The sequence below is a fragment of the Haemorhous mexicanus genome, chromosome 1 (genome assembly GCF_027477595.1).
Source record: "Haemorhous mexicanus isolate bHaeMex1 chromosome 1, bHaeMex1.pri, whole genome shotgun sequence".
In the NCBI taxonomy this organism is placed as follows: domain Eukaryota; kingdom Metazoa; phylum Chordata; class Aves; order Passeriformes; family Fringillidae; genus Haemorhous; species Haemorhous mexicanus.
Window position 1 is genome coordinate 46,786,531 of NC_082341.1, and position 25,911 is coordinate 46,812,441.

The 25,911-nt window shown below is 40.8% G+C and overlaps 1 protein-coding gene across 1 annotated transcript in view; it reads right to left on the reverse strand.

Moving 5' to 3' along the window:
- The window catches only part of DPY19L1 (dpy-19 like C-mannosyltransferase 1), a 44,088-nt gene extending 36,787 nt beyond the window's left edge, over positions 1 to 7,301 (reverse strand). The window contains exons 1-5 of the mRNA XM_059848634.1: positions 6,806 to 7,301; positions 5,832 to 5,900; positions 1,459 to 1,483; positions 827 to 914; positions 76 to 213 (exon numbers count right to left, since the gene is read on the reverse strand). Of these exons, the coding sequence (XP_059704617.1) occupies positions 76 to 213; positions 827 to 914; positions 1,459 to 1,483; positions 5,832 to 5,900; positions 6,806 to 7,097 (612 nt within the window). The 5' untranslated portion in view covers positions 7,098 to 7,301. The remainder of the gene's footprint in view (positions 1 to 75; positions 214 to 826; positions 915 to 1,458; positions 1,484 to 5,831; positions 5,901 to 6,805) is intronic.
- Between the last annotated feature and the right edge of the window lie 18,610 nt (positions 7,302 to 25,911).

Genomic DNA, 25,911 nt, shown 5'->3' on the forward strand with positions numbered 1-25,911 from the left:
ACTTTTACAAATTTGTAGTCAAAGCTAAAACAATCAAAGATTTGCAGAAAGTATTATATTTAAAACATAACTCACCTCTGGGTAAAGATTGAACCTTTGTAAGGTGTTAATCACTAAAGGATATTCAGTTAGTTTGTCATTCATAATGGCACATACTCCACTCCAAAATGATGGTGCCTCAATAATGGTCTTGAAGTAGGAATAATAAAGACCCTATGAGAGAACAGATTAATTATTTCCAATTAAAGATGTCACTTCTGCTTCAGGAACCACTACATACAAGCTTCATTTTTAAACAAATTTTGTAAAAGAACAAAGAGGACAGGCTTATTGAAGATGACTATCCCATTTTTCAAATCTTTTCTATTACTGCCACCAAAACAAGTGATGTGGGCTTCCTTACACTTTGTTTCATAGCATACCTGGCAATCTCTCATTTGGGCTGGTAACTGTGCATTAAATAGTGTTAATTCTCAAAATAAAAGCAGATAAAAGGTGTGTGCGTGTATATATATGCCAACATATATTAAATGAAAAAATATTTTGACAAAAAAGGCTGCATAAGAAGACTATAACTGCAAGCAAGGTATAAGGTACTTGCAGTTTCGTATTTTGGGTCCTCCAGGACCATACTTTTAGATTATATTTTAAGTGAACTGTGAAGTGATACTTTCATAGGGATCAGCTGCAAGTCACAAAAATGCATGTAAAAGTGCAATGCACAGCAGTTGTGCATTACACTTTTGCAGACTGTATTAAGACACTTTGGAAAGCCTGTGATTAGATTACAGACAGAAGTTTTCCAAACACTGAAATATAATCTAACCATTTCCGTGCGAAAAGCCATTTCTCTTTCTAGTGTTGACAAGTGAGAAAAATGACGGTCATTTTCAAAAAGAGTCGTTATGTGACACCTGCCAAAAAATAATAACAATTAAAATGGAATAAAGAGATTTAGAATTTGTATTAAATCATAGATAGCAAAGAACATTCAACGAATACCCAAAGTTTACTTTAAAACTGCTATTGTAATTTATTCATATATTAAACCAATATCCTCATATATATTCAGATAATTCAGATAATTTCAGATGATTTCAAATTGAAAAAGAATCAACAAAGATTATTTATTAAATTCTATTATGGCATTAGTAACAATACTATAACACTACATATTATACATAAAACTGTAATATATTTTAGTTTAAGTGCAGACACTTAAGGATTAAGCAGCAATTTTTCACCTGAAAAGCAGGCTTCACTCTTCTCTGAACAGGCTTAAGAAACCTTTCACGTCATCTTCACAAGAACAGAATTATTGAGTTCAAAGATAATTTAGTCTTGAGAGGAAAGTTCTAAATATAAATTATCCCAACATCTTCTCTAAAAATAACTAAAAGTTATATTTTTATTATTTTAAAATACCATATCACTCTGAAGCAATAAATTTAACCTTACCAATGTAGGACTCCTGCGAAAACAGCTGTAAAGAAAACATAAGGTGCAAAGTTACTCAAATATTTAAAAAACTGAACATAAAATTGTGTTCACTGCAGTAACTGCAGTACTACTTCAGAGATGCACAGAAGGTACTCAAATTAGAAGTTTCAAGTTGAGCTGAGAGCTAGAGAACTTGTAAGTTCAAAACCTCATGCCTTAAGTGATGATTTCGCGAATTCCTATGTTAGACTAGCCTGTACAAAGTGGACTGACCCTTGTCATGTTTGTTTGTTTTCTTTCTTAATGGACTCATAAAATAAATTTTAATTTACAGAGCACACTGTGCTGTAAATATGAGAAATCCAAATGGACCATGACAACCAACACAAATCTAATTGAGACTGTAATTGGTAAAAAATGATAGACTCTGCGCACAATTAGGTTCCATTTGTCCATTTGAAGACTATCTGCACTGCTGCCATGTAGATATAGAACAAGGGGGGGAAGTCTGAGGGACAAAGGGAAGAGACAAATGCTGATAAAGCAGTGAGTTAACAGTCTAGGTCTCTGACCTCTTGAGCATGACAAGACCCAGAGAAAGCAGGAACCACTCCATTCACTTGGGCAGTGCTGGCAACAAATGCAGCCTACCTGGAAGCAAAGCCTGCCTGAGTGAGGGATAATGGGAAGGCATTTAGGGGGACCACAGTGCTCCTCCTAGACTAAAGGTGTCTCAGTACCCCTCTAGGCTTTCTGCCAGAGAAAGACCTGGCAGACTAGCTGTCTTCAACCCACAAAAATCTTTATTGTTAATAAAGAGCCCTGTTATTCACAGAGGCTGCATGGAGCAGAGAGAAAATAGAGAGGACAACCACCCTCCCTGCCTAGACCCAGCAGTAGCCAGAAAGGTGCTGAGCACCACGTCCCTCTCCAGGGTGCTGACTAGCATACACCTTCCCTTCTCCTGGCACCCAGACACTGCTGTTGCCTTTCTGAAGATGTGGAATGAATGAGTCAAGGTGCTTGAACACTGGTAAAACACACAGCAGTGCCTGAATGCTGATGCAGAATATAGTCTAAGAGTTAGGGAATGTACATTTGTTCAGGCCGCATGTTACAAGACTAGAGCTGTCTGTTTCTGAAAAGCAGCAAGGATAAGAAAAACCCTTTGCATATCCACTAAATTTATGTGGAATGGGAGTGGACTTAAAGTACACTTCATGCCCTAGTATTTATACCCAATATATGTATTTCACATATTCCTCCAACACAGAGCCTGGAAGTGCTGCTGCTACTGCCAGTACTTGTTATCACGGTCACAACAAGGTTCCTAACTGTAGCGTGTTGCTTTATGACCTAATTTTAAAATTTAAGTTTTGTAAGTGAAGCGATCCAAGGTGAAGCTGGTAAGACAAAAAATTACCACCACAAAACATAAAAAGAAAAACACATAAAAAATTACCTAAAAAAATTCTAAATGAGCTGCTGGTACAATTTAACAACACTGACCTCATGTTAAACACTTCGCACAGCAGGTGAGGTGGTACTATACTACACTGAAACTTCCCTCGGAGTTTTACAGCTCCACTTCTATCACTTGAAGTAGGTTTTTCCAAGACAAGACTGGACCCAGACAACTGGGTTCCAGTTAGAAAATGAAGACCTCAATCTTTCACTTACAACTTCACCTTTTTGTATACTTTCTTAAAAAAAAAAAAATCACCAAAATTGCTTGGTGTAAGCAGAACTTAATGTTTTAGGAAAGGTTCAGCAGCTGCAGGGGTATTTTTATACTAAGGACATTTACATTAGTTCTCATGGAAAGCTGCAAATGTCTTTCAGAAGAGCAGGCATTGATATGACACGATTTTCCAGGTAAGCACATTAGCTCTATCAGCAATGCAGCAAATCAAATTTCATACAAAAAAAACATGTTCTGCAGCAATTGTATGGAAAGAAACAGAGCAGCCCATACCTTTCTTAGTCATTGCTTATTGACTAATAGTTACACATGTGCACAAGGCATTACTTTATTTCTCAGCAACATTCACAAGATTGCCAGTAAGATTAGATACTGAAATACACCTGCATATGCACACACACCAGCTATAAAAAAAAAAATTAGATCACATGTAAGGTAAGAATATACGGTAAAGTCCAATGCATCTTAGTTACAAGTATTGTTCATTAACTCAAATTCACATGGTTCCAAATAAGGCAAATATACAGTATCTTATTGATGCAAATGCATTATCTTTTATTATGGAAATTACACTTCACATCCAGACATACCACTTATTTCATAGAGGAAACAATGTCTTTAAATCTGATTCTTCCCTTCAGTAAATGCTTTATTGAAAGTCAGTGCAGCAAATGTAAATAAATTCACAGTTATTTTGGAGAACTTCATATACATTTTCACAGTATCATTCTATTATAAGTACAAAGTGAAGGCCTCTCATAATCACACAGCAATTAATGTTAATTACTCATATTTCAAGAGACAATGGGCTTAATTCATAGACTTCCACTCTAAGTCCAAATCAGCATTTTTCAACAGACTGCATTAAGCCAGTTTCTGATGGAAAACATGCAGCTCAGCTCTGTCAAATTACCACCCTTTGATCTCATTAATGTCCTTACTGGAGAGGGAATGAAATAGGGGACAGGAAGGGAACACTTTAGTCCTAATGCTAGAGACACTTACACAGCTACCATGTACTTGAACTTGCAGATGCCATTTTCTCACCCAGCCTAAGAAGCCCTAAAACCAAAGGATATGATAAGATTTTTGCAGACTAGGGCTATTATGTAAAATCTGATAGATTTCCTATTTTTGACTGCATGTTATTCTAAGAAAAGCAATATGAATGGCATATAAAAAGGATTCTAATTCTGGAAATTAAATACTGAAGAATACAGCCATTCTTTGGCTTTATTTACCAAGAGAACAACAAATGCTGAGACACTATAATTCAACAGGATGTGAAGGGTACAATAAACTGATTCATATTTTGCAAATATCCACAAAGCGACCAAGTAGGAATACAGCACAACTGGAAGCAATGAGGAACCTGCAAGCATTGACTACCTCTGCAGCTTAGTCAAGTTGTTACATTCTGAGATTCTGTGCAATATAATATGGATGTCTTCAGGAATAAGGCCTCAAGTCAATGATCATTATGAAAAAAACCCAAACAACATAATAGGGTGAAGTGTTGCATAAGAACATCCTTGACAGTCTGACAACTATACTGCTGTACATAAACTGGGAGATAATTCCTAAGAGAAAAAAATTCACACTCTCTAATTAAATTAGCTCCAGCTGTGGGAGCCTCTGTTTTTAAAATATGGGCCTTAGATCTTAAGCAAAGCAACAACAAAAATTCAAATTCCACTAAACTTAATCAAAACTCACTATGTCATATTTAGTATATGCACATTCTTTGCTACTGCAAATACTTTGCTACTGCTCAATTGCAAAAAAAAACTCCCTGAAATATTTAATATGTTAGCTGGGTTTCATGGACAAATTCAAATTCCAGAAATTATAAAGCTCTCTCCCTAATCTGCTCTCAAACTTCAATCAGAGGAAAGCATTTTTCGATTCTGACCATCATTTCTATGTCATTTAAGTAACTACGAGTCTAGGAAATGCTGAATAAACAGATGCAAGTAAAGCAATTCAGGAACACTTTATTCATTAATTAGTTTGTAAGCTAAGGGCTGTTTCCCTGCTACTGCTTTGCAATGTAATTCATCAAACTGAAGAAACTCCCTCCGGCAGCCAGGACTACTGGTGACGTGATTAACAGTACCAGCATCTTTGGAATACCCTGAAAGTCTTTATTAAAATACCTTTTAGGGTATATCTAATGGTGCAGCTGACAAATATGTTATTACCTAACAAGTGTTAACTTTAGGAATGCATCTCCTTGCAAATACTTCAGGTGTTTTTTTCAAGACTTTGGTCATTAATCATTCCATTATTTACTCAAAAATATTCCAAAAGATAATAAAATCCAAATTTACATCCCTCTACAACTGTATGTTCTTCCACTGAACAAGCTGTTGTTATTACATTCCTTAATCAGAGTTGCTGCCTTTTTTTTTTTCCCACTACAAATTAATGACTAGATAGAAGAAATATGTAAATATCTGGAATTTTTTTTCCTATAAATATTGTGATACCACATCAACTGCTACAGTAACAGCTTTCCAAAAGTTACCAGGTAGGAAGTTACTTCCGGTCCCTTTTCAACATCAGCTATGTTTTTTTCCTTTTCAAAGTTATATTTCCAAATATATTTTGACACAATTTAAAATTACAGAGAAAGAAAGGTAAAAAGATCAGTATTTCCCCCCTGCCACCATGTATTCCTTCTACTTACCAAGGAGGAACGTGAGCCAGATGTTACTATCAGCTTTTGTGATGAAGGCCTTTCTGTCGACAACAAATACTGCCAAAAGAACACAAGTACCTTAAGCATCACTTAAGCACAGCGTCTATAAAAGGAAATCTGAGCTCTGCAACATACGTTTTATGTAAAAATCTTGACTAGACCTCAAAAATGCTGAAACTTCATACAGCAAGGTCATAACTACACATGAAAGCTTTAAACATCACAGACAGACTACTAAGGTGACTATATAAATCATCAGGCTTTTAATTTCTGAATTAACTTTTACAGAATAACTTGTCAAAAGGCAATTTCTACACAGCTATGTTACTGACAAATTCGCTCAAGCAGAAAGTCAGACTTCTAAAGAATACTGAACCCCCCGTGCTTTCCAGCAGAAATAAGCTGGTCATGCCAGCACCGCAAGCCGCGATAGTCAACATCACCAGACAGACTGTTTTAACAAGAGTTACTTACACAAACAGCACGCTTCCCCACTTCCCCGCCAAAGGATGCTGAAGTGGTAAAAAACCCTTTCCCCTTCCCTCGCCCCCGTTTCTCGCCGATCCCTGTGTGGGTTTCGTCAGCTTTTCTCTCTCTCCACCGTCCCCGCGCAGTGACAGGGGGAGCACGGGCCCGGGCAGAGCGGGAGCGCGACCTCGCCGCCGCTGCCCCGGGCAGTGCCAGACACCGCCCGCCGCCTCCTTCCTCCTTCCCGGCCGCGGGAGGCACCTTCCCGCCCGCCGGACCCCGATCGCTGCTTCCCGGAGAAAGACGTCCCGGCGCTCCCTTCCCCGGCAAAAGCCACCGCGTGGTACGGGGCAAGGGAACCGCCACTTGCCGGAAAGAGGGACGGGAAGCGGCGCTCAGCCCCACCGCACTTCCCCCGGGCGGAAGGGCCGGCTCCCATCCCCGCGGGGCCAGAGGGAGCGGAGAGGGGGCAGGGTTCGGGGCAGCAACCTCACCTCGGAGCCGCTCTCCGCAGAGGCGCAGGAGACTCAGGGGGCCGCGGCCCAGCACGTCCCGCTCCCCGTCCGCCGCGGGCCCCTCCCGGTAGGATCCCCGGGGGTCGCCCCTGGCTCCCCGCCGGCCGCCGCCTCCCTTCCGCATGGCGCGGGCCCCGCCGGAGACCTGCCTGCCGGGCGAGTGCGGCCGGCGGCCGCGGCTGGGGCTGGCACCCGGCGACTGCTGCTGCTGCTGCTGCCCGGGCTTGAGCGGCGGCGACTCTTTGTTCCTGCCTCGGCTCGGGACGACCATCTCCGCATAGTCCCCACCGCGGCCGGGGCGCCGCGCCGGAGGGGAGGGCAGCCGAGCCGAGGGGGGCGGTGCTCAGCGAGGAGTTTCCCCCTCCCCCTGGCAGGGCCCGGAGGCCACGGGGCGGAGCCGCAGCCGGCGGGCTCGTAGTAACGGGGCGAGGGGGCGGCCGGTCCTCGTTCCGCCGCCGCCGCCGCCCGCTCCGCCCGGCTGGACACGTGGGGGCGGGGGCGGCGCTGCCGGCGGGGCGGGGAGCGGCTCCCGCGGCCCCCGCTCCGCCCCGCCGCTCACGGACGCGCCGCCCCGGAGCCCGGCGAGGAGGAGGAAGAGGAGGAAAGAGGAGGCGAGAGCGGGGCTCTTCCCGCTCGCTCCTTCCCTTTCCTTTCCGAGGACCGGCCGCGGTTCTGCCGTCGGTCCCCGTGCGGGCGGGCCTGCCCCCGCGCTGCCGCGGCCTCCTCCTCCGACTCCTCGTGTGTTTCTCTCACTTGCCTTTCCCGTTCCCGGGCCGTTCCGCTTTATAATACCGTCTGCTGAAACTGAGTCCGCTCCAGAAGTGGGCGGCACTCCTCCCCCCGCCCAAATTTCCAAAATTTTAACTCCTAGAAGGTAACTTGTCTGTGTTGTTGCTATAGGACTTCTGCACCCCAGAAAACATCCCTCCTCCTTCTCCTACTCCTTGTTCTGGAGTTTTATTGTGAGTTTGCCTTTGCAAAGCGGCCTTCTCGCTCATGAGCACCCTGCAGATCCAGCCAAACCCTTTCTTTGGGTTCAGGGGTTAAAAGGCCCCGTTGCACATAAACTGTTACACGGCCCCTTGGGACATGAGGTGTTTCATGACTTTTCCAGTGCCGTTATCTTCAGGAGCTCCCAGTTGCAATCCCTGAAGCTCCTGCTCTAATTACTCCTCTGAAGAGCTGTGAATATACAGCACAACTGTGGAACAAGACCCAGCTACAGCAAAGCCGCTGTTCCTCCTCCTCTCCTTCTTGCGCTCTCCTACTCAGCACAGAGCAGCGCTCAAGCAGCAGCTCATCCGACAGGGATATATTAATAATTTAAATACCACTTTTTGGTAGTGTTGATTAAATATAGCAAAGTATAACCTCTTCAGTAAATGCAGCCGCTCCAAACAGATCAATTTCACTCTTTCTTCCCTGACCTCTTCTTATTTTTCTTTCCTGACTGCACCTCTTCCTTGCCTCCCAGGTGCTCCTCATTGCTGTCTTCAGGCTTTTCTTTATCTCTCTGTTCTTGCTCAAACAAGTTTTCTGTGTTTGAGTTTTCCATTCAACTCTGTTTACTTTCCCTAGCCTTTCCACTTTTTTCCTCTGACAAACGAGGTTTTTTCTAAAAATGTTTACAGCTTCTTTTTTCCATCTCCTTTTCCTAAGTATTTTTATGAATCCTATCCTGTGAAACACAAGGTTTGAGTCTAATGTGGCAAGTACCATACTAAGTATTATAAAACATTATTTAACAGATATCTATCTGTTAAATAACTCACATCGTTAGCACAGGAAAGTAATTTTGGTTCAGATTCAGCTACTGAGGCAAATGTAAGTGTAAGAACAGGATGGCTTTTGCTGTCTTTGTGGTAGTAGTAAGGCCGTTTGCACCCCAATAAGGTTGTGAAGATAAAACTGGTACCAAGCAAACCAGCCTGTGGGACTGACAGAAATCCTGTGTGTCCAAGTCCTCCTGGCCTGTATTTTGTTCCTTGCTGGGGAAGAATCACCCTTCCACCACTTGCTGTTTTGGGGAGATAACTGCAAAGGACATGTATTACACTGATCTCAAAAAAGCAAGCAAGGAAGAAATACAATTTTTCATATAAGACAGCCGGTCTCCTGAGTACCCAGGCTCTTCTTCCAACATGAATTATGTGTGGCAGTTTCATATTGCAAGAAACATTTATCTGTGCTTATTACATACTAAATATAAATGAAGGCATAAAAGGAACACCTTTCAAGTGTTTGAGGACTACATGCTATTTTCCCCACCTGCTTTTCAGGAGAAAAAGTCCCACAATCTGCTCTTCTTTGTATTTGATTTTAATTGAGTAGCCTTGTTATAAATTCAGTAACCAAAGGAGTCTGCTGTCTGAGTGATTGAAGGCTACAGACTCCAGATAGAGTTTTGTACATAACCAGCATAGAAAAAGAGCAATATGATACGTTCTGCTGATTTTTAACTCCTGTAACCTATATTTCAATTTTTGCCAAAATCAATAGAGTCATGGAACACTTAGAAACTTGAAGGGTTGATATTATTAAGGTTCATAAAATTGCTGTGGGATGGCTCAGCTCTTGAGATTAACTGGGCCTGCTGCAGCCTGCAGCAGATCAATTACCTTTAGGCTGTTTTCTCTTAATAAAACTCTTCAGGCAATTTATTTCAACAGGTGCCACCCACAGAACCTAGCTAGAGAGGCACATACTACTAAACAATTCTAAAGGTATTAAAAGTTACTATACGGGTGCAAAAACAGAACACCACATTCTTAAATGTTAAGCTGCCCATATTCAGCAACCATGAATTGCTATAGAAAGCCTCCAAGACTAGTTTAGAAGAGCTGCAGTAGAGCAGTACACCTCTAAAAATAAAATGACATTTGTTTCAATCTAAAAGATGCAAGTAGTAAGAAATAAAGCTTGGGTTTATATCATCACAGGAATTGCATATTTTTTTGGGAAGTGCCATGTTTAATATCCAGCATCACATTTCAGACAGCGTAGCTCATTACTAATCCTGCACACTACAGTGAAAGGAGTGATTCCAATAAATCTTTCTGTTTATAACAAAAAAGGAAGGGAAGGAAAGAAATATAGCTCTGAAAATAAATTAGATTTTTCTCAACTCTCAAGGGTGCTGACAGACCTGTACAAGTACATAGGAGAGACATCATCTTAATCAGATTGTCCTGACTTCTTTTGTCCGGGGAAAGCAAAATCTGTAAGAGTTTGTTCCACTGTTTTCTGCTGTCCCAGGACAAGGCACGTTCTGGAACATAGTATTTCTGTTTCTGCTAGGTCTTCTCTCTTTGCTCACACATTTTCTATGATCACTAGACTGTCCCTTCATATTTCCAAATCTCTCTGACAGATATCAGCAATCTCAGCTGGACAGTGGATGTGACACACTGTCAGCAGAAATAATTCACAGTCCTCAGGAATAAGCCCCTGCTAGTGAAGCACATTGGCCTTGGCAGTTCCTATACATTCTCTAACAGCATTGGTTCCTCGGGACGCTGGACAGGCACACCTCATTACCAAACAGTCCAGAGCTGGCATTCCCCCCCTGCCCCCCTCATTCTCATCTGCTGTATTGTTTCATTACAACAGTTCTCTCTTTTTCTCTTGCCTCAAGTGAGACCTTTACTTTCTAGTTTGTTACCAATACCAACCCTTTCTCTCTCCAGTCACCTTCAAGGTGATCTGAATAAGGGTGCCTGTAGAGATTCCTTTTTTCAGTCTGTAATGATGTTTCTTCTACTGCTCTGCTTTATTCCAGTGGAGCTGCCTCAGAGCCTGTTCTGTAGATTTTGTGACAAGGCTGCCGTTCCCACCTACCACAGGGCTTTGCTTCTGTGAAGTTTCTGTTGATCTCCCACACTTTCACACGTTCAGCAGCAGACTTAATAATAGCAGGACTGCATTGTAACAAGTTAGGGAACTTCAGGCTCCTTTTCCTTGGTTCATTTAATCCAAGGTTATCATGTAATGAAGGCATGTTCTAGAAAGTACGTCTCTTCAGAAGACCACTATGTGACTGCTGCATGGTTAGTTGTACTCAGCCTAGCACTAAATGAGCCATCTTGAGTGCTGACAGCAAGAGAGCTGCAGCAATGTGGAGCTCAGAGCCTCAGGTAACTAACCAGGATGTTAGAGTGTTTTGAGCTCCATGCCATATGGCCATATCTGACTTAACTCATTATTTATACTACTTGAGCTTCGGTCACAGAGAAGAAAAATTCTTACTTACAGGAAAATCTTTATGGAAACATTAATATTTGGGACCTCTTCTTGTGAAGACCAGGCTGAATATAAGTGCAGAAGACAAAGGAGTCTCGTAAGGCAGAAGCAAAGATGTGGGATTGCCGTTGGAGTTTGTACATGGAGGAATTTGCTAGGAAAAACAAAAATAGGAGAATGCAGTGGCAAACTATTATAGTGTGTACCTTGTCCTTTTTAACAGCTTTGTGGGACCAGTTCACTTTCTGCAGGATACAAATATTCCCCCTTGAGCTAACCCCTTTAAACATACATTACCTATATTCTGAGGAGGGGAAGTATGCTCCTGGTAGGCTAGTAATCTGATCTCTGCTTGCACATGCTTGCTCATACATATCTTCTCTCACTTTTCAAGTTGCAGTTGCATTAACTTTAACTTTTATATATATAAAACACCATGTAGAAACAGATTATCTGTGTTTGTATGGCTAACTGCTCATACAACCAAAGCCTTGTGTCTACTAGAAACAAATAAGAACAATTTACCTAGCTTGCTTACCCTGGCAACAACAGCAAAAGAAACAAAAAATCTGGTATTTGGAATGAGAGGTCCTGAAAGCCCTTCTATCTTTGACATGGAAATTACTTCCTTTGTTTTTATAACGTTGATTATAAGCCTCAAACTTCCTGCTGCCAGAATAACACTGGAGAACATTAGTGACTCAGAAAATCTAATTAGTCTCCACCAGAGTTTTCCTTATTTCTTTGCTCTCAGTTTCCAGTACCATATATTCATGCTACCTTAAGTGCTTCCCTGCAGCTCTGAAGAAAAAAAAAAAGTAAAAAAAAAAAAAAAAAAAAAAGGCTGCTAAATAGTATGACCTCAGGAAATAAATTCTGAGAACCTTTTAGGTAATTCTAACATATTTCCAGTTACCCCTCTTTCCTTTCTGCAGACAGAGCGATGAAAGCAGCACAGGCATTCATTTGCCCTATTGAGCAGCTGACTGGGAAGATTTGGCAATGTCCCTTCCTAAGTCATGGCGAATGATCATCTCCTCCTAACTGAGGTCTGGAATGTTTCTGTAATTCTTCACAGTTCTGAGGACTTTTAACTCCTCTGCATGACATAATCTCCTTAGAGATTTCAAAATTAACATCTCTTGCTGTACATGCCACATTCTCATTGCGTGGCATTTGGCCACTGTGAGTAGTCATGCTAATTTGGCATAGATGCCATGATTCACAGCCACAGCAACTGCATCTCATTATGCTTCTATTTGGAGGAGCAAATTATAGAGTAAGTTATCCGAGGACCACAGAACTCAATATTTACAAGCAGAAGTGATGGATCCGGCTTCCCCTAACCTGATTTACTAGCCATGGTGGTTTTACTTAATTTTTTATGGAGTCGGTGTTTATCTGCTGTGTCTCTAAGTAGCAGCTGCCAAAAGATGCATCAGAGAACACAGAGGAAACAGCTTGCAGTGACAAGCAGAAGCTAAGTGGTAACAACAGAACAGGACCATATGAACATGGGCTGAGCTACTACTATATTTCATGGCAGATGCTCGCTGTGTGAGATTGAGAATATAGACACCACTTATGGTGGAAATACAGGAAGGTCAGCAGTGGAGTTAGCAACAGGAGGAAAGCAATGATCTGGAAGTGCTCACAGTGAACAACTGGCAGAGCAGCCAGATGTGAGAGACAGTGGGGCTCTTGAAATATGTTGCCATGTTGAAGTCAGTATATCTGCAACGCTGGAGATTTACAGGCAAATCTGTTTTGGCAAGAGAAACTTGTGGACCACTGTGAAATACAAACAGCTGTATCAGAAAGAGCAGCAGGGTCTAAGCTTGCCTATTCAGACGTTAGCAAGTTCATTTCTGTTTCACTCTTTGCTTGACCTGATTTAATTTCAGTGGGGATTCCAGAATGTGCTTTGCTGTGCTGGTTCCTGCAGGTCGAGAAGAGGCACATTAAGACAGTGATAGAAAGTACCTCTGGCAAACTGAGCAACATGGCAGACAAGACTGAAGGCAAGATAATCCTACACATCAGACACCCCTTAAATTACAAAGTCGTGGCTTGGGAATGCTGTTTGCTTTCTGCATATGACTGAGAAAGGGTGAATTCTTTATGAGAAACTGAGGTAACTAACAGTCACTTTGAGCACTGCAGGGCATCCTTTCTTGGTAAATGTGGTCTTTTTGCTAGATACCTTATAAAGAGGAGGAGGAAAAAAGATACTGAGCTTACAAGCCCTTTATTCTATACCCATACAAGACTAAAAATGTGATACAAATTTTACACAGAAAAATTTTGAAAATGGTACTCGGAGTCCCTGTTGGTGACTAAAAATGGTAGTTGCATCTTCTCATCTCCTTCCTCACCTTTTCAACTTTTTGACAATCTGTCTCAGAGCATGATCCTAAATACTTCATTATACATTCTTAAATTTCGTTAAGAATGGCACCCAACTCAGGCTTTAAAGCCTGTGTTCACAAAACATTAGGATGCGCCACAGTGTCAAGCATCTTGATGGAATTCATCCCTTTTTTTCAATTTGCTCCTGTGGAAATTTGTAGTGATCATGCCCTTACACTATATCTAAGTCCAACCCCTCCTTGCTTTTTGACATTATTTCTCTAGTCTCTAGAACTACTAAGACACAAACAGAGCTTTTTTTTCTGTTGGAATAGGGCATTTATCTCTGATCAGCTGTGTTCGCAAAAAGGCTCATTTACAGCCCAGTTTGAAGCTTATTTTTGAGGTCACAGTGCCCTCTACTGTCCAATGCATCCTCTCTGCTACTGCATCATCATAATTAAAAACAACTGCAGGTGAAATAACACGTTCATTCATGTTTCAATATACTCTTTCATCTAGGCTAGTAGGCCAAGTCTGGGGCTGTTTCATTGATTGAAAAGAAAACAGATTGGCCAGGCCATTGTCATTTCTTGCTGACTAATGCTGCTTTGTCAGAGTTGCTGATAATTTAAATTAAACAACTGATCTATGCAGATCTTGAATCACACCTGACTTGTAAATGTTGAGTACGTGTACATGAGGAAGCACTTGGAGATGCATGCAAAGTAAGGAGAATCAGGCCTGTGTTTCAAGTACAAATTGTAAATACCTCTGCCACAGATTTGTATTGCTCCAGGTGACCATTCCAGCTCTGCAGATACAAATTACCTGTTTCATACAGAGGTGTTCTTTACAAGGTCCTCTTCAATTTGTGTTTGCTTTCACTCTCTCCATGAGTGCTGTGTGACAACATAGGTAGTTTCACTTCCCTGTGAGTCCTGCCTGGAGCACCACAGACTGTCCTGTGGGAATGCCTGGAACCATTGCTCACAAGTAATCACAGACCCTTGGTGGCATTCCCTCTCTCACCCCATAAGCCCCATTTACATTGCACAAGGCATGGACTGCTCCGCCCATTCCATCTCTGCCATTAGAACTTTTGATGTTACCAAAAACAATTCAAAAGAAGAAAAAATGTCTAGCCTCACCCATTTCTCAAGAAGCATGCAGCTGTCAGCACTGAAGAGATTATGTGAGTGGAGGGGAAAAGCTCCTAAAATACGCTGTTTGTTTCATATTCTCAATTTCTTTTTAGTTTGACGGAATAACTGATTATGGTCAGACAGCAGCAGCTGGCTTACTGTTTCACAAGGCAGGTGCAACCACTCCAGTTCCACAACGTGCTATAACTTGTTTCCCAGTAAGGGATCTTGGAGCATGGCTCCTCATGGCATGACACGTGGGAGTTCAGAGGATTCCTCTTCCAGAGAGATTCCATTGATGATGTATATCAAGGTATATGTTGATGATGGACTGAAGCCTGAATATAGGATGGCATTCATTTTCTACTACTAGCCCCACAGCAAAATGAGGAGAATTCACTAAACAATGCACTTTCAAGTGTGCACATACAAGTGTATGTGTTTGCATGCATGTATATATAAAAAGGATCTATAGAATACTAAAAATTCTGCACTGCTGGGTTTGGAAGGCATATTTCACAAGACAGACCTGTCTTTAGCCATTTCTCCCATCCAGCTGCCATTTCAAAAAGTCACAGAGAATTTCAGTGAGTAGAGCTGTGGTTTCAGAATGAGTCCCAGGCTTGCACTGCAAGGAAACTATGGCCCACTAGTAATCCTGGGTTTTGCTGAAGAAATACTTCATGGGAAGGATGCTTTTAAAATTGCCACTTAATGGACTTAATGGAAGGTGAAAAGTATGTCAAAGAGCAGAATGCAGAATAACTGTCAGAAAAAGATGATAAAGTTTTAAAAGGTATTCTCTTTAGAGAAGACTTTCTCATCTGTTGGGGTGGTGCTTGGAAAAATTCTATCTGCCTTTCAAACAGAAAGAGCTTCAATGCTCACTAACAGCTCACTAACTGTCTGTACCAGATTTAAAGTAGTTTCATGTTAGCACACCCTATGTGGAACTCCATTTTACAGGAAGCATGGAATCTCCACATTTCAGCTGTCATTATAAGACTTATTGCCAGCATTGTTAGGAAAACTGCAGAAGAAAGAATACAAAATGGGTTATGACAGTCTAAATTCGCAGTCATCTATTAACTTTAGTTAGTACTGGGGAGATCTCAGCTAAAGGAATGTGTCAGATAGTGAACACTGCACTTCAGTAGTGCAGACCCACTGAAAGACAGGGACTTTTCCTAATCTCCTTTATCCCTTGCTGTCATCCTTATTTTACATCAGCCATGGGAGTTGCAAAGCAGATTTCCCCCTCCACCAAGCATATATAGCAGAAAACACCCTTGAAGTCTACACAAGAAAGATGTAAAAAGTAGCCTGGAGAAGAGTAATCAGAGAGAATGTAATATCAGTTTTCAAAAAGGCAAAAGGTTGCTACAAGAAGTGACAGAAACACTGGATAAGGAGTGAAGGGATAAAATTTCAGTGTGGGTCAGGTGAGATATTAGGGCCAATTTCTGAAGAAAGAATAGTTAAGCAGCAGAATCTTTAAAGGACCTGTGGAGTCTCCATTGTTGGGGTCTCAAAAACAAAAAAAATAAACAACTTCCATAGGTGGTTTAATTATAAACTGATCTTGGCTTGAGTCAAGGAGATGATCTCTGAAGACCCCTTCCTGCCTTACCTATTATTATTATATACTGGCTAATCCCTCAGTGAGTATTTATGAAAAACATTCATCCCAAGTATCCCCTGACCCAACTTTGAGTCGAAGACCACCCAGCTCCTAATATACTGAAGAAAATGCTACTTTTACCCTGAGATGCCATGCTGACTAGCCTGGGTCTTAAAGAAGCACACAAGTTTCACTACTAGGTCTGCCACAGATCTACTATGTAAGCACAGTGGGTGGTGTAAAATGAGGTGATAACAAGGAAGTGAGAGAGCTGTGATAATTGATTAGTAGCATTGAGAATAGGGGATGTGTGTGTGGAATGAGAATGAAGAGGAATAGGTAATAAATGAGGAAGAAAATGAAAAGTCAGAGAACAAAGAAGAAAGAAAAGTTGTATTAGAAAATAACCTTAAATGTGCAAGTGCAACAGACGCCTAACTCCAGCAAAGATTCTGTGCTTTGTGAAGAGCCTGTTTATGGTCCTTGCTCCTCATTGTCACTACTACCTGGATTAGAATCAAAGAATGATAGAAAATGCTGTGTTAAAAGGGCCCCATCAGGATCATCAAGTCCAACTCCTGGCCCTGCACAGGGCACTCTGAGAATCAGCCCATGTGCCTGAGAACATTGTCCAAACACTTCTTGAAATCAGACAAGGCTTGGTGCTATGACCACTTCCCTGGGAAGCCTGTTCCAGTGCCCAAGCCCCCTCTGGAGGAACAGCCTTTTCCTGATATCCAATCTAAATCTCACCTGACTCAGCTTCATGATGTTTCCTCAAGTCCTGTCCCTGGTTATGAGAGTGAGGAGATCCATGTTTGCTGCTCCTCTTTCCCTCACAAGGAAGTTCAGGCTGCCGTGAGGTCTCCCCTCAAGTCTTCTCTAGGCTGAACAGACCAAGTGACCTCAGTTGATTCCCACATGGCTTCCCCTCAAGCCTTTCACCATCCTCTTTGCCCTCCTTTGGATGCTCTCTAACAGCTTCATGTCTTTTTTATATCATGGTGCCCAAAACTGCACACAGAACTCAAGGTGAGTCCCTTGTTTGGCTGGAGATGCTGTCCCTGATGCCCCCCAGGCCAGGGTTGGCCCTCGTGGCTGCCAGGGCACTGCTGACTCATGTTCAGCTTGCTGTCAGCAAGGACTCACAGGTCCCTTTCCACACCACTGCTCTCTGGCCTCTCATTCCCTGTGCACACAATTGGAGTTGCCTTGTCCTGGGTACAGAATTTGTCACTTACCCTTGTTAAAGTTCAGAGAAGAACAACTATACCCCTCATGCACAAAGAAAAGGAAAGCCAAAGAAGGCAAAGAAGTTCACACCCACCTTGCAAAAAGAAAGATTGCAACTGCACCTTCAAGTTTTTCTTACACTTCTCTTGTTGTAAGGTCCTTAATAAACACTGTCAGGTTTCTGTTCTATCTCTCTTCTACTCTTTAGAGTTGCCCTATCTGTGTCTTAAAGTCCCTGTAATTTTAGCACTAATGGAACTGGGGGTTTTTTTCTGGTGTTTAGCTCTCCTGTTTCTAAAAAAGCTCTCCAAATATAGCTTGGAAGAAGAAGGAGTTCAAACTCAAGACCAGTCATATGTCTTTACTCCTTAGAGATGCCAGGGCTATGGCAGACACATGCTTTGGACTGCAGCATTTCCATTAAAAGATAATTATTCCCATTTCACTAGGGAGTTCAGCTGAGACAACCTGATCCTTTTGCAGAGACTGTATTCATCCTTTCCAATGTGTGACTGCATTTCTTTCATTGTGTCCACTTGAATTCAAAATCCAAAATCATGATGATTAGGGAGGAAAATAAGTCCCTATGCCCATGATTTTTACTCAGTTTCCTACAGAAAAAGATGTTTGGATATATGAATTTGTCTAATTATATTAAATGATTTTTTACTATATAGCCAGTTTCAACTTAATTCAATGCTACACTTTAAAATGGTGGGGTGTGGCTTTGTAATTTGGTGACTTCTGTATTAATGACCGTTCAGATCAACACAATCAGTGGAAGCAAAAGGGGACAAAATGCAGAGACTGTCAGCATGCTTTCTGAGACCTGAAGTGAAGGGCTGCAAATCTATGAGAACGATTGCCACAAAAGAAAATATATGCTCCTTTATGCAAACATGCAATCTGCATAGTTTTGCCCTGAGTAAGGTGTTAGGTGTGGCACAATTACCCGGTTCAGCAGCAGCAAGTCCTGAGCAGCTATTCAGTTACACAACTCTGGTGCGGAAAGAAAGCTCTAAGTGGGTGCCGACATCTGCTTTAATCCTTGCAAGGCTTCCTGAGCTTTGTAAATTGGCTTTTGTGTAAATGAAAATCAGGCTGTGTATTTTCTGCCTGGTATGGTGTTGAGTGCATATTCCAAAAGTATTTAAAGATTACTTCTTTGTTAAGATACAGAGCAAAATAATTGTTTTGTCTACTTGGAAGAAATTAGAAGTAGTACATGTGGATACAAGCTAATTCTTTCCTCTTGTTCAGGCTCATTTATTGCAGACAACAGTTAATATTTGCTTAAAATGGGAGAGTAAAAAAATTTATATCTTGCCATTCATAATCCAAAAAGACATTTATGTCTTGCCTGGATGCCATCCAACCAGTAAGTAGAAAACAAACAAACAAAACTACTGAGATAAAAACAAACCTAATCAACTTAAGAAACATAAATAGAAAGGTGCAGCAGGCCAGCACGCTTTCACTCACCATGTCGATTTTGCACCTGAGGATCTGGTGGAAAACCTGGGAAAACATATCCGAGGCAGACTGTGTTACATGTTGTGTATGGGGGGGGGGGGGGAAAGGAAATAGCTACCTGAAGAACGTCCGAGGCATTCCAGTGGCATCGTGCAGCAGTGGCAGGAGAGGTTCTCGGGCAGAGAACTGAGTTACCGAGGTCAGGGGTGGGAGGGCAGCGGGAATTTAGGCAATACCAGAGTTGGCACGTGGGGCGCGTGGAAGATACAGCGTACACAAATCCCTCTTTTCCTTACTTCTGGCTTTTCCCTCTGGCGTTTACTCTCCCGCCTGCCTTCCCCCGGAGGTGCCGCCGGCAGAGGGCACAGGGCGCCCGCGGGATGCGCGGACGCGCTCCCTGCGCGCTGCTCGGCCGGGCGGCCCCTGCCTCACAGGTGTGTAACCCAAAGACCCTTAGCTTCCAATCAGGAACAGACAAACAGAAAAGTTCCCATGCCTATGTAGCTTCAGAGCAGGCTAAGTGTCAAGGCACGGGTGGGAAACTCACTGAAATTCAATGATGCCGGAAAAGAAATCATGAAGGTGACTGCCCTCCTTTTTCTTTATTTTTTTTTTAATAATCTAACAATAAAAACTATGATAGAGTGGCAGTGAATAACAAATAGTCACGTGGAGGAGTGTCTTAGGACCCCACATGGCCAAGAAGTTCTGTGATAAGTGCGTTTGTCAAAAGAAAGGTCTGGTTCCTGGAAGCGGAAATGAGTTTCTAATTCAGACCAAATGATTTTCAGCTGGAAATAAAAAGAGGAAACTATATCAGAAGTTGAAAATAAAAAAGTTATTTGATAGCTGATAAAGTGTTTCAGTATTTCAGTTGAAACTGATGTAAATTAGTAAGTTTACAAGGAGTCGTGAACAACTTGAGGACACAGTCAAATATTTTCAGTGAATACAACATTGTGTGTTTACCCAAAATGTGTGGGTCTTCTTGTTCTTCATTTAAATTAGCCCTTCATACTCCTCCAAATTTGATTTTTGTATTTTCATTTGATTCTGAATTCATTTTCCCCTATTTTTCCAGTTCGTCAGCCAACCAAAAACCATCCACAAGTATTTCTTTTTAGAGTCCTAAAGGGTGTGTAAGGAGTGACAGTGAAAAGTCACTTTGCCATTACTGTTTATTTTGGTTGTTAAACTGGAATAAATTATATTAGAAATAAATGTATCTTCTGACATAGCAACAACAGCAAAAATTATTCTGTTTCCAGTCCCAAATATTAAAAAAAAAGAAAATAAAAAGCGTCCAAACAAGAATTATAAGGTGGTTTATTTATTAGTATCCTGAATTTTGAAACATTTATTTCACCTTAGTTTCTTCCCACCTTTTTTCTTTTTAGTGGAAGGTGGGGTTCTCATTCTGTTTCTCATGTCCATACTTTTAATAGCAACACAAGGTGAAACAACCCAAAAGTCATAGTAAAATTACCAAAGAAAAATCAGAGGATGCCTTGAAGTAGAAAAGGTTTGTTTCCCTAATGCTGAATTGAAATGTTTTAGTCTTAAAATTAGATTATGGGGAATAGCCATCCCATATTAAAATTTAAAAGTACTTTTCTACCTGATAGCTCTACATGTGGATATCCAATACTGTGGGTTTGGGTGGAGCAAAAAGTACAAATAGTTTGTAATGTCTTGTATATACAAATAAGGAAATCCAGTTGAAACACCTGAAACCACACTTGGGTTAAATAAACAAGCTCCCTGCTGTGGTGCTTTCCATCACAAAGATCCACAGTACCTATAGAATCAGGTTTATGCCTGAACTTTTTCATGTTTAGGAATCACTTTATTAGCAAAAGTGCAGACCATCACCATTTTTGCAAAGGCTTGCTTTTTTTTTTTTTTTTTTAACTTTTGATTTCCTCACTAGCTTGTAACGTTTCATTCAAAAGCTAATTTTCAAAGTGACTTCACATGGAGAAATCTATTTTAAGGCATTGGTTAATTCAACATCAGTGAAGTGTGGAGAGAAACAAAAATGAAGTCATTGCTCAATGTGAAATTATATATGTCATATTCAATGGTGGGGGAAATTTTGCAGACCTCTCTTTCTTTTCTCAATTTTATTCCAACCGATTGGTGCACTTATTAATTCTTATGGCTTTCATTAGTTAAATGAAGATGATACACAGTTCTCTGTTTCCTTTTCTGGGATCTTTTTCGTCTTCTCTAAATAATTTCTCCATCTGGATGTGTGTTCAGCACTTGCCGTGAATCCCAGATAAAGCAGAAATCCATTATTGCCATCCCATTTGTTGTCTTTGTGTGTTTGGATAACTGGTTTAAGCCACAGTTGAGCAACTTATTTTATGTGGACATACTCCAGAACCAAAGCAGTAAACAGGGAATTACCAGTGTATTCTAACACAAAAATTAGAATAAGCATTCATATTTCCTGTGTTTAGGCATGCTTGCACTGGTGCTTTTTAAAATTTTTTTCAGTTAGAATCTGGTATAGCTGAAATTTGGATGTATGATCTGGTTTTCCTTCAGGTTCCATGTTATGGAAACCTTCTTTCTAAGCTAGAGTTGTCTGTAACCATACTGCAGTTTTGTTTCTGGTCACATTGCACGTGTGACTTTTAGTATTCTTTTTTGTGGTTTGCAATTTCTCATGTGATTTTAGGTTTAAAAATGTCGGCCCTATTCTTGTGTTATCATGCTCTGCATAGTCAGTGCAAAGTTTTGTGCTTGGCACATAGGGAAATTCATCTCAAAATTACATGTTATTTGCTTAATTTGGGATTTCTATTTACACTAACTCTAAATACCCACTTGGATCTTATGATCAGCTTCCAATTTATTTCTGCTGTTGCATCCAGACAGTTGCTATTTACGCTGTCTGGATTTTCCAGTGTGTCCATTCTGGTGAAAATGCCCATCTCATTGCAGCTGCACTGCGGATTCACATTTCCAGAATAATACAAGTGTTAAAAATATTCTAAGCCATACGTTTTTGTGTGTGTGAAAGAGAGACTTGTACGTTGCAGATCTTGGGTTCTGGGCTCTTAGATCACTCGGGGAATCCACAGCCTTGAGCTGCTCTAGCACAAGCTGACAATGCACTTCCTCAGCATCAAATACTCTGCATGTTTATGTGTTTGTGGGCAAGGTGGGGACAAACCAGTCCCAAACCTGATGCCTGCTTTGCTGCCTGTACCAAAGCCCTGAGGAGGAAAACATTTTGCTTTTGCTCCTGGGGAAATTTTGCATGCAGAATGGCAGCAGCTGCTCAGAAGCAGGGTGGGAGTTCCTGGCAGCTGTAAAAGTGTGCTGATCTGATGCTTCTCTGTGTCATTTTACATTCTGATTTCTTTTATGTCAAGACAGCTCGAGCCCATCCCTCAAATTTTGGACAGCAAAATTCAATTTGGGGTATATTGTCATGATGGCAACTCTGCCTTTGAGATAAATATATAGGCTATTCTTCTATAAGCAAAGCAAAATAGAACTAAGCTCTGAAGAATACGACCCACAAAAAAAAAAAAAAAAAAAAAAACACACATCCAAAACTCCACAAAGAAAAAAGTAAATTAACCTCTTCAACTCACATGAGTTCTCCTGTTATTGAATTAGCAAATGGAAAGGAAGTATCCATGTGTTCTCTAACAGTTTGGCCAAGGTTGAAAGAACATAAGAACAAAGGCATGATATTATGGCATGGAGAAAAAGAGGCTTTAAAATAATTCAGGAACAAACGTAAAAATGTTTAGGTTGGTCTCTGAAAAAAAACATAAACCTTTTAAAATAACAAACACTATTGCAAGACTTTCTGTACATGACTCAGAAACATGAGTCTTGCTAAAATTAGTGAGAGCTGTGCATCTACCTTTGTAATAGCTTTGAAATCTCAGCCTATATTATTCCTTGTTAGTCTTTGCCCTCATCAGCTATGTAGGAAAGAAAACATTTTCTGTGACTGAAAACACAAGTAGTTGTCTGTCCAGAACTACTGGAAACCGTGCCAAGTTGTCTTAAGTGCTAGATAGGCTCTACAACACATATTAATTCATTTAAGAGCAACTCGGAGGTATTTAAAGGCTTGTAAAGGAAATGATGGGGGCACAAGTGTTGGACTTTTATATGTTCAGTCAAAAATGTACAAAATTCCTAGTGTGTTGTAAAATGAAGGAGCAAGGAAGGCCAAAGTCTTTAACCATCTGAAACAATCTAATCATCCTCTGGAAATGCACTGTTTGAGGTGACTATGTTAACTGAAAATGGAGAGATTAAATAAAGTCAGGCTGATAAATCCCCTGAGTACTACTAACTTATTTGTAATACCATTGGAGATGAGTTGTATAACTGGTGTCTCAAGTCAGAAAGCTATGACATTCAGAGGGAAGGTAATTGAAGCCTGCCACTCCAAAGCCCTCGGTACATGTTCAGATATTATCAGTGCAAATCTTACAACCAACAATTTGCATCAAGATAAAAAGTAATTCCTCCTTTGGCTGCCTTGGGATCAATCCACGAGAGAGCACAGGAAGAAATAATAATTGATTTGTGATAATGTATCAACCATGTCTTTAAGAGAAACAGAAACTGCTCTCCCACACTCGATTTTTACACCAGAGTGAAGACCAGTGAGGACCACAGAGTTCTTGTTTCAGAAAATCAAGTGGAATTTTCAATAGAAAAAACCCTGATTGAAAGCCGTCCAATTTCAGCAAGAGCTATGAAATCCAGACTGCCAGTTTAAGCATCACAATTTACTCCACCTCTCTGAGAACTCAAAGAAAGGGTTGTTTCTGATGACACCAAATACCTAAATGATTTAGTATTTATACTAAAAATTATGTATGCATTGTCCCTAGAAGCTGACTGGAAGACAGTGCAGACTAGAAGTAATGACAGCATGAGCTTCACCACTTCCATATAATTCCTTTCACATCATTTAAGACGCCTTAAGACAGAGACACAGGTAAAAAGCACAGAAATCATTCCGGTTTGAAGTGACAAAGTCTAGAATAATTTTTGGGCTTTTTACCGGTGTCTCTGTCTTAAGGCGTCTTAAATGATGTGAAAGGAATTAAATGGAATTAAATTGGTGACTTCTGACACAGGTTTTTTGATATATAATTTGTTTCTTCTCTCTCTCAGGACAGCTGACCAAAATTAAGCGTCTAAATAGAGAAGAGCCACAGCTGTTCAAGGAACAGTTATCACCTCCACCTTTTGGGGGATTATTTGTTCCAAATATCATCAATTACAGATTCAGTTGCAAGCATTTTCCCTTTCTTAATTCATCTTACTCTTTGAGCTATTCTACAGTTGTTGGTAATTCAACAGGCAAAGAGCTAGCTGAGTGCCCCCTGCATATCTAAAGGACAAGCATTCAGTTCACAACTATTTCTGCAACTATCCTTCCCCAGACACAATAGAACACAAACCTTGAAAGAGGTGCTCATGGAGTTTGTGAAAACGTGACTCAAACCCAGGAGATTTTCTAGGACACAACACCCTAAAACCACCCAGAATTACTGCATATATTCCTGGTAGGCTTCACAATGGAAATAAAAACAAATCAAAGTCAAGCAAGATGCAAAAATTGTTGCTTCAGAATGGTCTCTTGATTTTAATTTATCAGATTAGTTAGTCAATGCAGTTCCTGCAAGAGACCTATTTTCTATCCTAAAAAGCCTTAAAAATACTGTATTTTAATGTGTCTGACTGTCAATGATATTTTATATTAACAGAGCTAAAATGCTACAGTGGTGATATATCTAATACTCTCTGCACTGGGAGAAATTATTATTCTGCTCTTCAAAAAAACCTCTCTGTCCAACTTTTCTGATAGATACTCCATAGATTTTTCTTGGTTCCTCTGGTTATTACTCTGGAGAGCAAGGACCAGCTTCTATACTGCCTGTAAATGTGCCGAGAACCTCACTGACCAACCCTGACATCAATGACTAACTTTAATAAAGATCTTGAACATTAGACCACTGTCAGTTCAATTTTTAGAGTTATTAGTGATTATTGTTAGTTTTTATGTATTGAATTCTTGGTGTATAATCTTAATATTTAATGTGTATTTGAAATGATCGTGATTCAAAATATTGTTTATTGCTCTGTATTTCAAGTATACCGTTAAATCACGGATTCATTGTGCTCCTGCACGGGAAGTTTAGAAAATAGCATTCTCCAAATAATATGTTTTCTGCACTGCTTATCTCCAAGATAGATAATTTGGATATAAATCTGTTTTCTAAATATGATACACAAGGCAGCCTACAGTCATTATGACTACTCATCAGTCTCTTCAAAGTAACCCTGCCAGGAGACAGTTTAGAACCTTAATTTTTGTTTAATACCCCAATTTCTCTTTGGAAAATAGCAAATAAAGGCTCCAATCATCCAAGTGTTTGTTGCACGGACAACTTGTTCCCAAAGGTCTCGATTCTGCAAAGCATGAGGAGTTTTGCTGTTGCAGAGCCACTGCCATGCTTGAGCACTGATTTAACTTTACACAAGCAAGGCTGCTGATTTCAATGGGACCATTGGCATATCCATGTCTTGAACCGGTGTGGAGCCAATAGTTCTGATTCAAGAAAGTGCCAGTGCACGTGCTTGGTGTTACTTGTAATCAAGAAAGCCCCCTTAGCCTGAGGTTAAGCAAAAGACTTTCACAACATTGAATATCCATGAGAGAATGCAGGTGTTTTGCTACCAAGATGCCATAAAAATATAATGCAGAGACAAAAGGCATCATACGGAGTTACCAACTCAGCGATCTACCCTAATTTTCATACATTCCAAATGTTAATGAGATACATTCATGCCTGGTTGCAATTTAGCATAGTTCAAGGCAGATTTGAATTACCTGAGCCTGTTATCTCCTTGCTTACATTCCCAAACCAAGATGATGCTGATGCTGCTACTGTTCCTTGGAACCTCACAGCTCTTCCATCCCACTGAGCCTCTTTCCAAGCTAGGGATCTTGTGACCCAGTTGCAAAACAC